This window comes from Eleginops maclovinus, chromosome 4 (genome assembly GCF_036324505.1).
Source record: "Eleginops maclovinus isolate JMC-PN-2008 ecotype Puerto Natales chromosome 4, JC_Emac_rtc_rv5, whole genome shotgun sequence".
In the NCBI taxonomy this organism is placed as follows: Eukaryota; Metazoa; Chordata; class Actinopteri; order Perciformes; family Eleginopidae; genus Eleginops; species Eleginops maclovinus.
In genome coordinates, this window is record NC_086352.1 from 13,678,335 (window position 1) to 13,692,086 (window position 13,752).

The following is a 13,752-nucleotide window of genomic DNA, read 5'->3' on the forward strand; positions in this document are numbered from 1 at the left end:
AACAGTAAACTATATGACATCTTGTGCCGCAGGCTTGTCACAACCCTCAACCTGTTGTTTGCTTTGTTTTGCGTTATTGAGAGGCCGCCTGTTTCCCACGGCAAAAAGGTAATGATTAATTTATGCAATTGCAGTATGTTCTGTCTTCCTTTCTTCACCTGACTGTATTTGCATCCCTAAATGTTCTGGGCGTAAAAATGAAAGCACATAGTCCCATGCCCGAAGTGAACTGCTGTTTAACCTGAAATTATTCTTGACTTCCCAAACATCTTTACCTGTGTACCATCTAAATTTAAAACCACCCAACTTTTTAAAAAAGCCACAGATTAAGCTTTATATGGTGAGCTATAGTTTACTGATGACTGTGTTTAATCAACACCAACTTCATGTGAAACTACAGGAACATGGCAGACTCACACACAACTTCACTAACATTGCAGGAAACATGCTTCAACATGTTCACGAGACATCACCGAGAAAACCAGGCTGTCCCCTGGGTACTGCAGCATGTTCACTCACTGACATGATCTGCAGGTGATACATGTCATGCATGTGGCTTTCTTACCCTCTATCTTCGATTTTTTATGCACTGTTTCATTATGAGTCTGTTACAAGGTCATTTTCTGTCAGGTATTGCTCATATAGCATACAACAGGAAATTAACTGGTATGTTCGTGTTTGCATCTTTAGGAATATGTTCTTTATCTGCACAGTATCAGCTTTCCCCATCCCACAACACTATCAGTAGTTTAGTACTGTAATAAAGTAACATCTTTAGAACAGTCTTGTTATACTAATTATTATGACACACAGTTTTAGAAGAAATTATGTTAACTCATATTACATCTATATATTTCACACAGATTTAGTGTTTTGAAGGGGATTTATTGCTACAGATAGAGGTACGTTTTAACACACTGGTTCAAAACTAATGCTACTTTGTAAATAAGAATTGAAAGTATGGATTGTATAGTATATTCCTAAAACCAAAACATAAATACAACATATAAAAGCACCCTAAGCATCCTAGCAGCCACTTTCCTTCAAAAAGATGAATCACTTGGCACACCACTCACCACTTTCAGTAGCTTTATATTATCCCTCAGTGAACCCAGGACTCCAATGAATGAAACAATAAACATGAGGATTCCCAGAAGGATCAGGATTATAGCCGGGGCCAAAAACACTCCATCCAGAGTCTTGAAGCGTTGTCTCTCCACCTCAGCGTAGATGCCAATGGCCAGGATGAAGCCACCGATCAACTGGAAACAACAATAGGAAGCCGTTAGGATTACAAAGTTAGGTTGAACATGAAGGAAAATATAGCTGGTGCCTAGATTCATGCAATTTCAGCAGTTTCCCTGCCATAACTTAACTGGAGAAATGACAAACAGGTTATGTGTAAAGATGCTTGAAGAAAGTCACATAAATAATGATCAGTAGTGGGAGTTGATAGTTGCTTAATTACCATTCCCATTTTATTCATAAAACATCTAAATTACTTTAAAGGGGCCATAGAATGCATCTATCTGGTATTTTAAATTGGTCTCTGATGTCTACAACGAAGGTATACAACTTTGGTTGATCCAAAAAATGTCCAGATGCTGTTTGACAGGACCATTGCCATTGAATTGCCTTATTTGGGGGCTCATTTAAATAATTATGACGAGCTCTGCTCTGATTGGCTGGTTTACAAGGAGCAATCCATGGCTGCCTCAGAGCCCACAGAAGTAAGTGAAGTTCGCGAAACTGTGAGAGATGAACCATGGAGGCTATTGGCATCCAACCTTACAGGTTTGAGCCTTTATCGGAATTTGAACAACAGCCAGTTAGTCGGAGATTGGAGAGCAACGTTACGGAGTGGTAGCGTTACTGTTTCCAGTAGCTGGTGTATGCAAATGTTGGGGCTGGACTACCGTGTGTTACGTCACACACAGGGATTGTCGTAATTCGCCTGTTTTGCCGCTGTGATATGCATATTCATGATTTGCACGTGAAGGAGGAAACAATGGTGTTTGAGGTTCACGGTATGTCAGTTCAATGTACCGAGCTCTCCTCATTCAACTATGCCAATGTAAATACAGTTTTCCATTCTATGGCACCTTTAAAGCAGAAATTAAACTCAAAGGTTTTATTTAAACAGAAGTTATGCTAATTGGCTTTTCTAACGACCTGCACTCGAAATAAATTTCCTTTTTACGAATATATATTAAAAAAAACACCCAGCAGTTTTAGATACAGTAAGAGAGTAAAGAGACTCTAAACAAACCACACAAGAAACATCAACTCATTGGCATAAATACTTACTTGTATACCACAAACAGATGTTGAGCCATTCAGCATTAAAACTAAATGTTGCATACTGGAATGCAATTGTTTATGTGAACAATCCAGGAGCCTTTAATGACTACATGGTATAACTTACTGGCAGTTTTGGTTGTTTTATAATTAATATAATTATTTATTGTTTAAGAAAAAGGAATACTACAAACATTTTAACACTGCAGTTCATACCCTTTGTTTTTCTTAGCTACCCAGGTAAATCACTCCTGTGTCTCCCAGATTGGAAATGGTGGCCTATTTGACCATCACTTTGGTCCCTACTGAAAAAGCTCTTGTATATTTGTGCTTATTGGCAAATGTAAGCCCAGCACACGTAACTAAGATACTAAAAATAGTAAACATGAAACCTCCAAAGTGTTGGAGTTGTTATTGAGAGCATGTTAGCATGCTGACTTGAGCAATTACCTCTGTCTCATCGCAGCTGTTAATGTCTTCTGTTTGACTTTGAAAAGACTGGCATCGGCTTGACTGTACTAATCTCTAGAGCCTCTAGAGTTTGAAACTTCTGCCACTGACACCATAAAGGCTAATTACAGTCCAATTATAATTAGCATTTTCACCAGACTGAAGGGGACTGCAGTAGCGGATAATTAATAGTTGGTATTTTAAATGACAGGTTTCTTTCATTAGGTTCTCTGAAGTACTTTCATTTGGAACAAAGTAAGTCTGCTGGGAGCAATCGTATGGCCTGTCAGAGTTCACGCACAGACACACACTAACTGCACTTTTGTCTTCCACCTAATTAGATAATCAATTCAAGTCTCACCGAAGAACTTTTTAGAACGATCAGTGCTGTGAAGCAGAAAAATGTCTAGATTGTGCACATCAAAACACACAAGACACACACACCTCTTCTGTTTTGCTGTCCATTTGATTGTTTCTATTTCAGCTCTTCAGTATTTGGTTTAATTATTTCCACACATTTTCAGAAACTGAATTATGTTGATAAGAGTTGCAGAAGACAACAAGTAGAACTACTGTATGTTTTATCCTCAAAGAGCAGCATCGTTTTTCTTCATTAAGTCTAGAAAAACAATTTCAATGACTCAAAAATAAAGGTCAACAAACCTTCAATTACAGGGGAAGATTTACAATAGATATAATTATACCCGGTAAGAAGGGAGAACCGATTCCAGTGGAGAACCGGTTTCAAACTGTTCCATTTGTCTGAATCGAGGCTATCAGTTCCTTTTATCAGTCGGCATGTTTTTCTGACTGTTGCAGAATACACGACAGGAAGCAAAGAAACAGCTTTATTTTAGAAAAATGACAACCGTGCTACTTTAAACCATGTTCAGATCCAGAGATAATAACACAGGAATCAATAACCAAAACAATAAACAATCAAACTGTCCAGTCCAGCGTTTTGTGCCTTCCTTTCACCATCGTCAGTGTGACATTAGCATACAACAAAGCTGCATCTGCATTGAATTAGCATCTGGAAGCAGCTAATTATGCAATCAGTAGTCAGTGCTTTGGACATTATGAGATTGAAGAAAAGCGTGATAAGGGACAGATACCTATATTATGAAAAAAACTAAGAAATGTTGCACTCAGCCCTTGTGTTATCCATCCATGCCATTTTGATATTCTCTGAAATATCTGTCTATGATATTTTCTCTGCCAGTGGAAATTAATTTGTGGTTTTCCAAGCATTCTGAAAAATGTCCCAGGTTACTCAGGATGAGTAACTTGTGCAGTTAACAGCTCCCATTCAAATATTTCTTTTTACTAAACGCAGAATAGCTCATTATAACTAACTGTTCACTCAAAAAACAGTCCATCCATCAGCAGCACAGGAGCTCACAGTGATACACGTTCTGCCAAAATGCAAGAACAAAATGTCAGCATACGACTTAAGTCCGGTGATACTTTGCTTCATTGTGCATACTTATCGGTGTTGCCTTGGATAAAAGGGTAGGCTAAATCAAATGTAATGTGTGAAATGCATGATTTAAGATGACTTTGTTACTACTAGTGATCTTTAAAGGAATTGTGAGGGTCAAAATGTTAACTTACCAAAGACAAATTCAACATTTTCTTTTTCCTTTTAATGAATGCTGTAAATTAAAGTAGAACATGGTTACCCTAAGTCTATCACTACGAGCTCCGGGCAAATCTAAAATTAAAAAGGACCTCTTACACAGATCCATTTATAGCCAAATGGCACGGGGAAATGTAAGACTGTAATGTGATGATCAGGCGACTGAAGCAGTTAGCTGGCCAAACACCAAAGACTCATTTATAGTAACTTACACTTTTAAAAAAAATCCTTTATGTATATAGGGAGGGTGTCATGATTCTTGATACACAGTTTGATACCACATCAAACTAAAACCTCATGTAATTTAAACCCCTTTAAATATTTATTTTACCTTGATGTGAAAACCAATAGAAATAAATTATTTTATTCATTTATTTCGAATTTAAGGCCAATTTCCAATTTAACACGTGCTTATATTTTGTCATCGCTCCGCACCAAACCAGTCAAACAACAGAAAACTATTAAAAAGGTGGAGTCAGCCTTTTTTTTTTTGTCTGATTATTTCCCCTGAAGCAAAGATGATTTCCAAGAACACTCACACACACACACGCACGCACTCAAGCACACAATTTAAATGTTGCCGCAGTCACCTCATTCTTTGACGTGATGTGGCTAATTGCTCTCTGCCTCCCTTATTTTATCTCCATGCTTTCCAAATTAAGACAGAGAAAAGGATGACAGGAGGACAAAGGGGAGTACATTTCCACAAGCAGTTATCTGTGGTTTAGGAAGGTCCTTGCCATGTTTATAATTCCCCAAAATGTCCCTTCCTTACATGTCCCTGCTTGCTGCATGTTATGGTGTCTCGCTGCTGAACTGGCCACACACCAACACACTTCACTTCAGCCAAGAGGAGAGGGGGGCACTTAGAGCCATAACCAGAGCATCTTTACATTTCTAATCATAAGTGATCATCTTTACAGAGTGTCTTCTTGGTTTGTGTGAACAAATGGACCAAAATACAGTATCTAAAATAATAAATATTAACAGTGACAGTTCTCTGTTTATCAGCATGCACTTAGCTGAAGATGTCTCAGTGAAAACATCAGGCATTAGGCCAAGGTTAAGTTGCGTTATATAACCTGTTACACTGCTAAAACCATTTCTCAGTGCTAGTTTACCTGACTAATTAATGTGGGAGCATTAAAGACACAGGGCTGAGACTGAAGTTCTGAAAGGAAACAGGCTTCAAGCCGCAGGAACAAAAATGGACTTATTCATGAACTCTCTGCAAGTCTGTCCCTTGGTCTTCAGGGCATTGGTGGTGAACTAGGACAATTAATACAATACTGATTATAAATGATCAACTAATTCAAGAGGAAGGAAAATATACTATAACATCCTTGACAAATTCCAATCAGGTGTCAGAAAACATCACTACAGAATCAGCTCTCCTCAGGGTTTCCAATGGCATCATGCAAGTGACTGCGTAGTTCTGGTGTTGTTGGACCTGAGTGCAGCATTTGACACGGTGGACCACGCCATCATGCTACACAGACTCAGGGAGTGGGTAGGCATCTCAGGGTCTGCCCTCCAGTGGTTTGCCTCGTACCTCAGTGGGAGAAGTTTCTCCGTGGCTTTGGGCCCGTTCTGTTCACACAGCACTCCTCTAACCTGCGGCCTGCCCCAGGGCTCTGTTTTAGCCCCCATTCTTTTTTCCCTTTACATGCTCCCCTTAATTAGCCAATTCAAAGGGGTCTCGTATCACTGTATGCGGATGATATACAGATTTATTTCTTTTCAAACCTGACAATGTAAGCACCCTGACTGCATGTCTGTCTGCCATTGAGGAGTGGATGTCTAGCAACTTCCTACAGCTCTATGCGTTAAAAACCGAAGTCCTGATCTTAGCGGCTGATACCATCGCCTCTAAGGTAGCAAGCCATCTGGGACCATTTAGTGGCAATGTTAGGGCTTGTATCAAAAACCTTGGTGTAACTTTCGATCATGCAATGCCACTAGACAAACACATCAAACTTTTGACCCGTACATGTTTTTTCCACCTCAGGAACATTGCAGGGGCGTTTTATCAAATGTAGAACTTGAGATGGCTCTCCACGCTTTTATCTCGTCTCAGCTTGACTACTGTAACTCTCTGCTCTCCTGCCTCAACAAAACATCTATAAATCGGTTACAACAGGTCCAAAATGCTGCAGCCAGATTACTCACTCGGTCCAAAAAAACTTGCCATATCGCGCCGATCCTTTCCGCCCTGCACTGGCTCCCTGTCCATCTCAGAATACAATTCAAAGTTCTGGCTTTTACATATAGAGCTGTCCATGGCCAAGCCCCCGCCTACATTCACGACCTGATCCACACTCACAGGAGAAACCGGGCCCTGAGGTCCTCTGAGCAGGGCCTTTTAAGGGTGCCACGGACCAGGCTAAAAACTAAGGGGGATCGTGCCTTTGAGGCGGTGGCTCCAAGACTTTGGAATGAACTCCCCCAGGGCCTGAGAGCCGCTGTCTCAGTGGAAATGTTTAAGGGGCAGCTGAAGACTCACCTTTTCCGACAAGCTTTTGGGGTGTCGCGGGAGGTGAGTTTTTAGCTGCCCCTACACTGGTGTTAATTTGTACTGTTGTTTAATGCCCTTTTATTTTACAGTTGTAAATCTATATTTTATTATGTACTGTCTGTAAAGCACTTTGTACATTTGTGTTGAGAAGGGTGCTATATAAAAAAAAAGTATTCATGGTTTCTTTAATCAAGAAATATCAGTCAATCAGTTTTTTAGAAAGTCTTATGTATAGGTTTTCTCCTGCCATATTATGTCTTAATTCTGATTACTGTTGCCTTACAATTTAACTTGCAAACTCATTAAAAGAAGAATAAAGTTAGATTTAAGATGTGAAGCCCATATGCAATACTAAGACAGCCAACCACACCATCAGTAGACCAAATCTAAGTTAAAGTGACATCTCTGAGCATTGACCTCCGGGGAATGAAACCTCTGCTACTGACGCGATACAGACTACTCAGAGCCCAATTACCAAACAACGTGGTCACATTTTTCAGTACAGTTTGTGTGTTTGTTTGGAGGCTGTGGTTGAGGATGTATAGTGGATATCCCCTGAAGTCAACCTGTTTAAGCATCTATGGGCTTTGGTGTGTGAGTGTGTGTGTGAATGTTTATCACTCGTGATGAGCAGTTGGCACCTTGTAAGACAACATTTGCCACCAGTGTATAGATGTGTGTGAATGCTGACTTTGATGTAAAGCCGCTTTTAGTGGGTTCAAAGATTGGAAAAGCAATATAAAAAAGCAGTCCATTTATTACTTTTTACAATTTGGCACAAGATAATAGTGAAACTACTGACCAGATTTTTTTTTAACTTGGTGTAAGGGTGTTATGTGAATCAAGGAAAAAGCCGTAACATTTTGGAGTTGATCCCTATAACGGGGGGAATGCCCACTTTTCTTTCCCTTACGGAAACAACCTGGGCTGAAGTCTTTTCATAACGGCTGTATTGAAGTCTGTATTTTCAACAGACTCTGGAGTTGACTGCAAAAACAAATCATTCAGTCATCAGTTTTTGTAAATGATAGCTTCTTTTAATTAGTTTCTCTGAGGCCTTTTTCTCTGGTTTCAAGTGTAATCATCTTAATTATACACTTTATCAAACATCAAATGACATTTAGAATAATAATACTTGTCGCATACAGGAAATGTAGACTATTTTGAAGAAAATTCAACTTTGTGACCGTCATTAAGCAAACAGGGACATGTTTACCTGAGTGACATTTAAAACCACAAAAGGCTGCTGGATTGCAGAGGCTGTACCCTAACCCTAACCCTTACCGACTGTGATGTTTTTTATCACATGACAATAGTTGTTGTTCAGTCACTAAAGCACCAAGTTCCAAATAAGAGCACATCTACAACTGCTCAGTAAACAAAAAGGCAAAGATTGAGTTAAACGGGGAAGTCCAGTGAGTGCAGGAGATTTAGTTTTTATCAGTATGAGCTGTCAAATAAAAAAGGTGCTCAATCAAACCTAATCCTAGAAATACAGGTTAAGAAAAGCAAATAACCTCATACAGCAGTCTGAAGCAAAACCAAGCCTGAGGAACAAAAAGCTCAGACCACAGTCACTAAAGCTTCAAAATGCAAAAAGAAGAGAAGAACCCGCTGATTATCGGTTATCAGTATTAGCTGAAATATTACATATCATCCATCCCTGATAGTCATCACAGTGCTTTTTTAAAAATGTTTTTACACAACTCCCATCATGTCCTAGTAATCAGAAATAACAGCTCAACATATAAATGTGTCTGGTTACACATTGCCTACCAACTTAGCTCTGCCTGCACAGAGCAGTGTTTGCATCATGTCATTAGTACACACTCGAACAAACACCATCTCAGAATGACTTTCACAGACAGCAAAACCCTTGGAATAATCCCCGTACTATAATTTGTTATACTGTACATTGATTATGGTGTTATTCTCTATCAACTGATTAACCTTTGATCACACAGTTAAGAGCTGGACTGTCCTTGTATGACTACAAATATTTCCCACAATGAGCAGGAAATACCTCCTTTGCATTGTTTCTCCAACATGTACTGCTTCCATTGGCTGTTTGCAGCCTAAGTAGTGGATATCCCAGATAGATATCCTGTCTTGTGGGACACTGAATCAGGGGGAAGAAAAGGTCCTTTATAAAATATAAATAAGAGGAATAAATACATCTGAAAGTAAGTTAGAGCCTCTTACAAGTTCCCTTTCAGAAAAAGTGGGTTTATGACAAAGAAAAGGTCGTTTCCGTCAATAAATACAATAGTGGGAACAACATGCAGTCGATAAAAGCACATTTAAAATACTAACACGCTTTATGAGACGTTGCTGAAGATACAACTTGATGATTTTAATAAAAGAGAATACATTTGAGTTTGTTAACAGTTGCCTCTTTAAACATTTCCTGAAGGATGACGCTTTATGAACCAAGCTGCTTTTTATTCTCGGCTGTATCACACAGAGATAAAGCGCATTCCTCAGGGACAGCATGCGGTGAAGTGTCTCTTTAACATGACTGAATCAACAAGCTGCACGAACAGAGTAAATATATCTCGTTAATCTGTTTCACCTCTCCTGTCAAGGCAGCATTCATTCTCCATAATAAACCCATTACTGCCTCCCTATCCCATTCTCTCCCACTCGCTCTCAGTGAATAACCGCTTCAGAAATGTCTCACAGAAGAAACAAATACGTGATTTTCTTTATACGCTAAGATTGGTGTCAATCAGCCATCTGTCTGCCCAAATATACAATCAGTCATGTTGTCCATGAGAGGGAACAGCTGCAGTGTTCACACAAACCCCCCCCATTATTCTTTAAAGAATTACATATTAAAGCCATCATAGCGTGTTTCAGTTACAACACAGATATTTCAAAACACTAGTGTTATCACAAGAAACGTAATGTTTTTAAGTTACTGCCTTTAAAATATAAACGGATGCAAGTAAATTACAATTAGGCATTTCACCTTGTTCAGACAACTCGCTGCGTCTTTGAAAGTGATTTAAGCGCTATAAAACTTCAATTAGAAAGAGTTAGACACCAATCCTTTGTAGTTTAAGATGTGTAATGGTGAGGCTGCAAACGGCTCCGTAAACAATCGAATTGTTACTCTATAAAGGCAGGTGTGTCAAACTCAATTTCACCAATGGCCACACTGGGACATAAGAATCACATCAAGAGGCAGATGCACATCGTTGTTGCTATGTTCTGCTCCCCAGACACCCTAAAATAGTTTTGCTATAATAGCATTTACTTTAAAAGGAAATCCAAAAATCTGTTTCATTTAACAAGTAATCTAACAGCCAACTCACAAAGGCATTTTCCCCAGCCTCAATATGTCAAGTCAATGGTTTCGTGAGACATTTAATTATGATAAAACATGTCCCCTATAGCATAGTCTTCTAGCATGCAATCACATGCACTCAAAACTTAAACTTTGCAGTCCAGCATTACTCACATGGAACCTAGACCTAAATATGATGCAACAAATAATGCATTAAAAAATAACAAGTCCTCATCTCTGTACAGCTGTTTAGCTAGGGCAGCACTGCTTGGAGTGAACTGTTTGTTGGCATTAACAGCAGATTGGGTCCTGCATCAATGTTGGCATGCCACTCACATAAAGACCTTTTCCAGACCCCAGACATCTGTTCGTTAATGCAAGTGAATCAATCATTGTTCAGCTACAACTAGGCAAGCCAAGAATGTATTAAGAACCAAAATGTTTATGAGGGCCAGTTTAAAGGGGACGGATTTGGCCCATGGGCATTAGGTTTGACATGTGCTATATGGTATTAATGTAGCTACCTCGACTGCTTTTTAGTTGAGCATTTATTTACTGTTGAATTCATCCAGAGGTTGGACAAAGAGTTCCGTTCTCTTGGACACCCTTCCGTATTTTTTTACCTAGACGTATATTCCCTTTTTTATGACTGATGACTAACCAGGAAAACATTTTTTTTAAGTAGTCCAGTTTAGAGACAGATCTCTTAGACAGCAGCTGTTAAATGAGCTGCAATGCAATCAAATTGGGCAATTCTCGTTCACAAATCTTTCCACTAAACGTGTTTTATTTGCCACTGACAGGCTCAGATTGTTTCTTTAGATCACCAGCTTTACTTCTATTTTATTATTCAAAATACTGAAATTGAATCCACAAAAGGTGAGAAATAAAAAGTATTTTATGCAACTATTTCAAAATAGGCTTGTGACATAATGCTGAAAAGGAAAAACCAAAAACAAATATGGAGATAAGAATGTGTTGGATACATAATCAGATGCAAATAAAGATAAAGCCAGTCTCTATGTCTTCCGACTTTCGTTCAAGCACAACTCGTCTTTCATTTACTGTTGGCTACTACACTATGTCATAGTGTTTTATTATTTCACTCGACTGACTGTCATATAAAAGGCAATGACAAGCCTGTAAACATTTGATGATTGTCTTTCAGCACTTGGGTATAAATATTATTGAACTTATTTTTAACATGTATTATGTTCTTAACAAAGCAAAGCAGGTTGGTTGATACTGTAGGTTGACAAATGGTTGCGAAACAAAAAGAAACCAGTTTTGAGGTTCTTTCCTAACTCACACACACCCTTTAAACACAACTAACTGCAGGTCAAATTAATCAAGGTAATTGTCTTGTTTTATTTGTCTTGTGTTGACTTGTTTTCCCTGGTAGAAAAATCCAAACCTATTATAGTCTGATGAATTGAAGTGTTTTCATTTAGAAGGAGTTCAAGAAGATGTAGAAGAAATATATGAAAGCTCCCTGAATATATCTGAATTTACTTGAGCAATGCTACCATGCAGATGATGTTAGTTGGGAAGATATCTGAACAAATACTATTACTGGACCAGCTCAAATCCCTCTGTGATTTGACTTCCTTACTGTTGCTGATGTGTCATCTTGTGGCCCACACATGGCTTATGTCCGGCCACAGCAGGACAACAAAATGTGCACAAGCAGCTTCTGGAATCCCCCATGAAGAAGTATACTGTTCCTCTTTCTTTTTCTCTGTCGTTCAGTACAACTTTGAGGTACTTGTACTTTACTTGAAGTTGAGAATATAATTGTTTTGATTTTGTACTTCTTCAATACAATTCAGAGGTAAATGTTGTACTTTTACTCCACCACATTTAATACCTTCAGTTACTTTCTGACAAATGATGTGAAACATAATCAACACCTAAATAAGAGTTTAGTTAGCCTGGTATAAAATTCACAATCTTCCCTGCTGAATATATAGTAATTAAAACTAGCTCCACCTTTACCAGCTGTGATAAAAACATTGATGCATCAATAATTATACATTTCTGGTACTTTTAGTATAATCTGATGCTAATACATTGTACTTTTATTTGAGTAACATTTTGATTGCAGGACTTTTACTTGAAACAGAGTATTGTTACACTCTGGTACCTCTGCTTTTATTCAAGTACAAGATCTGCGTACTTCTCCCACCTCTGGTTGTGTTTATCCTGGACTCAGGTAAGAGCAGGGTAAAGGTGTACAGTGGAGGGTGTGGCCACACGGTTATTAGAGTGAGCAATCTTTCAGAATAACATTCCTCCACAGGTAAAACACCTGTCGATTCAAACTATACATCACAAAACCCAATGCAGCTATTAGAAAGGGGATACAATCTTCTATCTCACAATTTCTTCACTCAAGCAACATCATTTTTGACCAGCACACAGCTGAATCATAACTGAAACACACACCCTGGCTGTCTGCTGCCGCTTGAGTCGGGATATCTGTGTAAACACAACGCGCGCTGCTCTTTAACAAACAAGAATCTTGACGTTACTCACCCACCAGACGATGGCATACGCAAACAGGGTGAATTTGAGCAAAATGTAGGAGAATCGGTGACAGTATCGAATCCCGTCGTTGTTGGACATCGTGTCTGAGGACAGTTGACTCCAGAGGCTGTCTGATGTTGACAGACACTTCCGCGTTGTGTTCGTCACCACACCTGGGGGCGCGTGTTGGAGTGATGGATGGACAGATAGAGATATGAGCAGACATAAACATAAACTGAAAATGGCAGCGAAGAGAGTTTTATTATTGTTTTGGGATGCACATGGATTTCATTTATGGATGACTTAAAGGATGAAATAGCCTACATTTGTTTTTGACGACCGAAAAACAACATTGGTCTGAAGCCTGGTGCAGGGGCGTGTGCAGGAATAATGGGCTCATTACACTTCCTCCTCTTTTCCTAGAAATAAAAGCCTCAGTCATATGAGGGTCAGGAGAGTGTACAAAAAGACCAACATGTCATTGCAGAATGCATGAGCCTAAAAACACTGTAAATTGTGTGGTCATAATATCTTTAATTATTAAGTGCTTTTCAAAACAAATTTCAAAGTGAATAACTACAATTTCAAAAAGACATTCATTTAACAGTTAATTAAATAATATATGTATATACACAACACAAAAGGCAAACGCTTTTCCCCCGTTGTTTAATTAAGCTTTATTGGCCTCAAATAACAGCCAAACAGCACAGCACATTATGGATCTCAAAACATGTAACTTTGACCCCTAGTGGTGAAACACAACAGATCAAACACAAAGAATTAAAACAGTCTGTGAATCCTTCAGAGAACTTGCTTAAATGTGAACTTTGGAGACTTTAACTTAGTACTACTAAATTTACAGCTGTTTTTTGTCTGCTCTGCCATTGTTTAAGCCTCATAGACGGATAAAAAGGACACATTATAAATATAGAGTTGATCTTCTTTGCCTGCTAAATAAACCAACCAACATTTTAAAACTGCAAACATATATTGTTTCAAAACATATATTGCAGACTTTGTTTTCTACACATCACC

General features: G+C 38.7%; 1 protein-coding gene across 1 annotated transcript in view; it reads right to left on the reverse strand.

Moving 5' to 3' along the window:
• tspan15 (tetraspanin 15) overlaps positions 1 to 12,912 on the reverse strand; it is a 33,432-nt gene extending 20,520 nt beyond the window's left edge. Inside the window, exons 1-2 of the mRNA XM_063881085.1 lie at positions 12,727 to 12,912; positions 1,077 to 1,262 (exon numbers count right to left, since the gene is read on the reverse strand). Coding sequence (XP_063737155.1) covers positions 1,077 to 1,262; positions 12,727 to 12,816 — 276 coding nt within the window. The 5' untranslated portion in view covers positions 12,817 to 12,912. The remainder of the gene's footprint in view (positions 1 to 1,076; positions 1,263 to 12,726) is intronic.
• Positions 12,913 to 13,752: the final 840 nt, after the last annotated feature.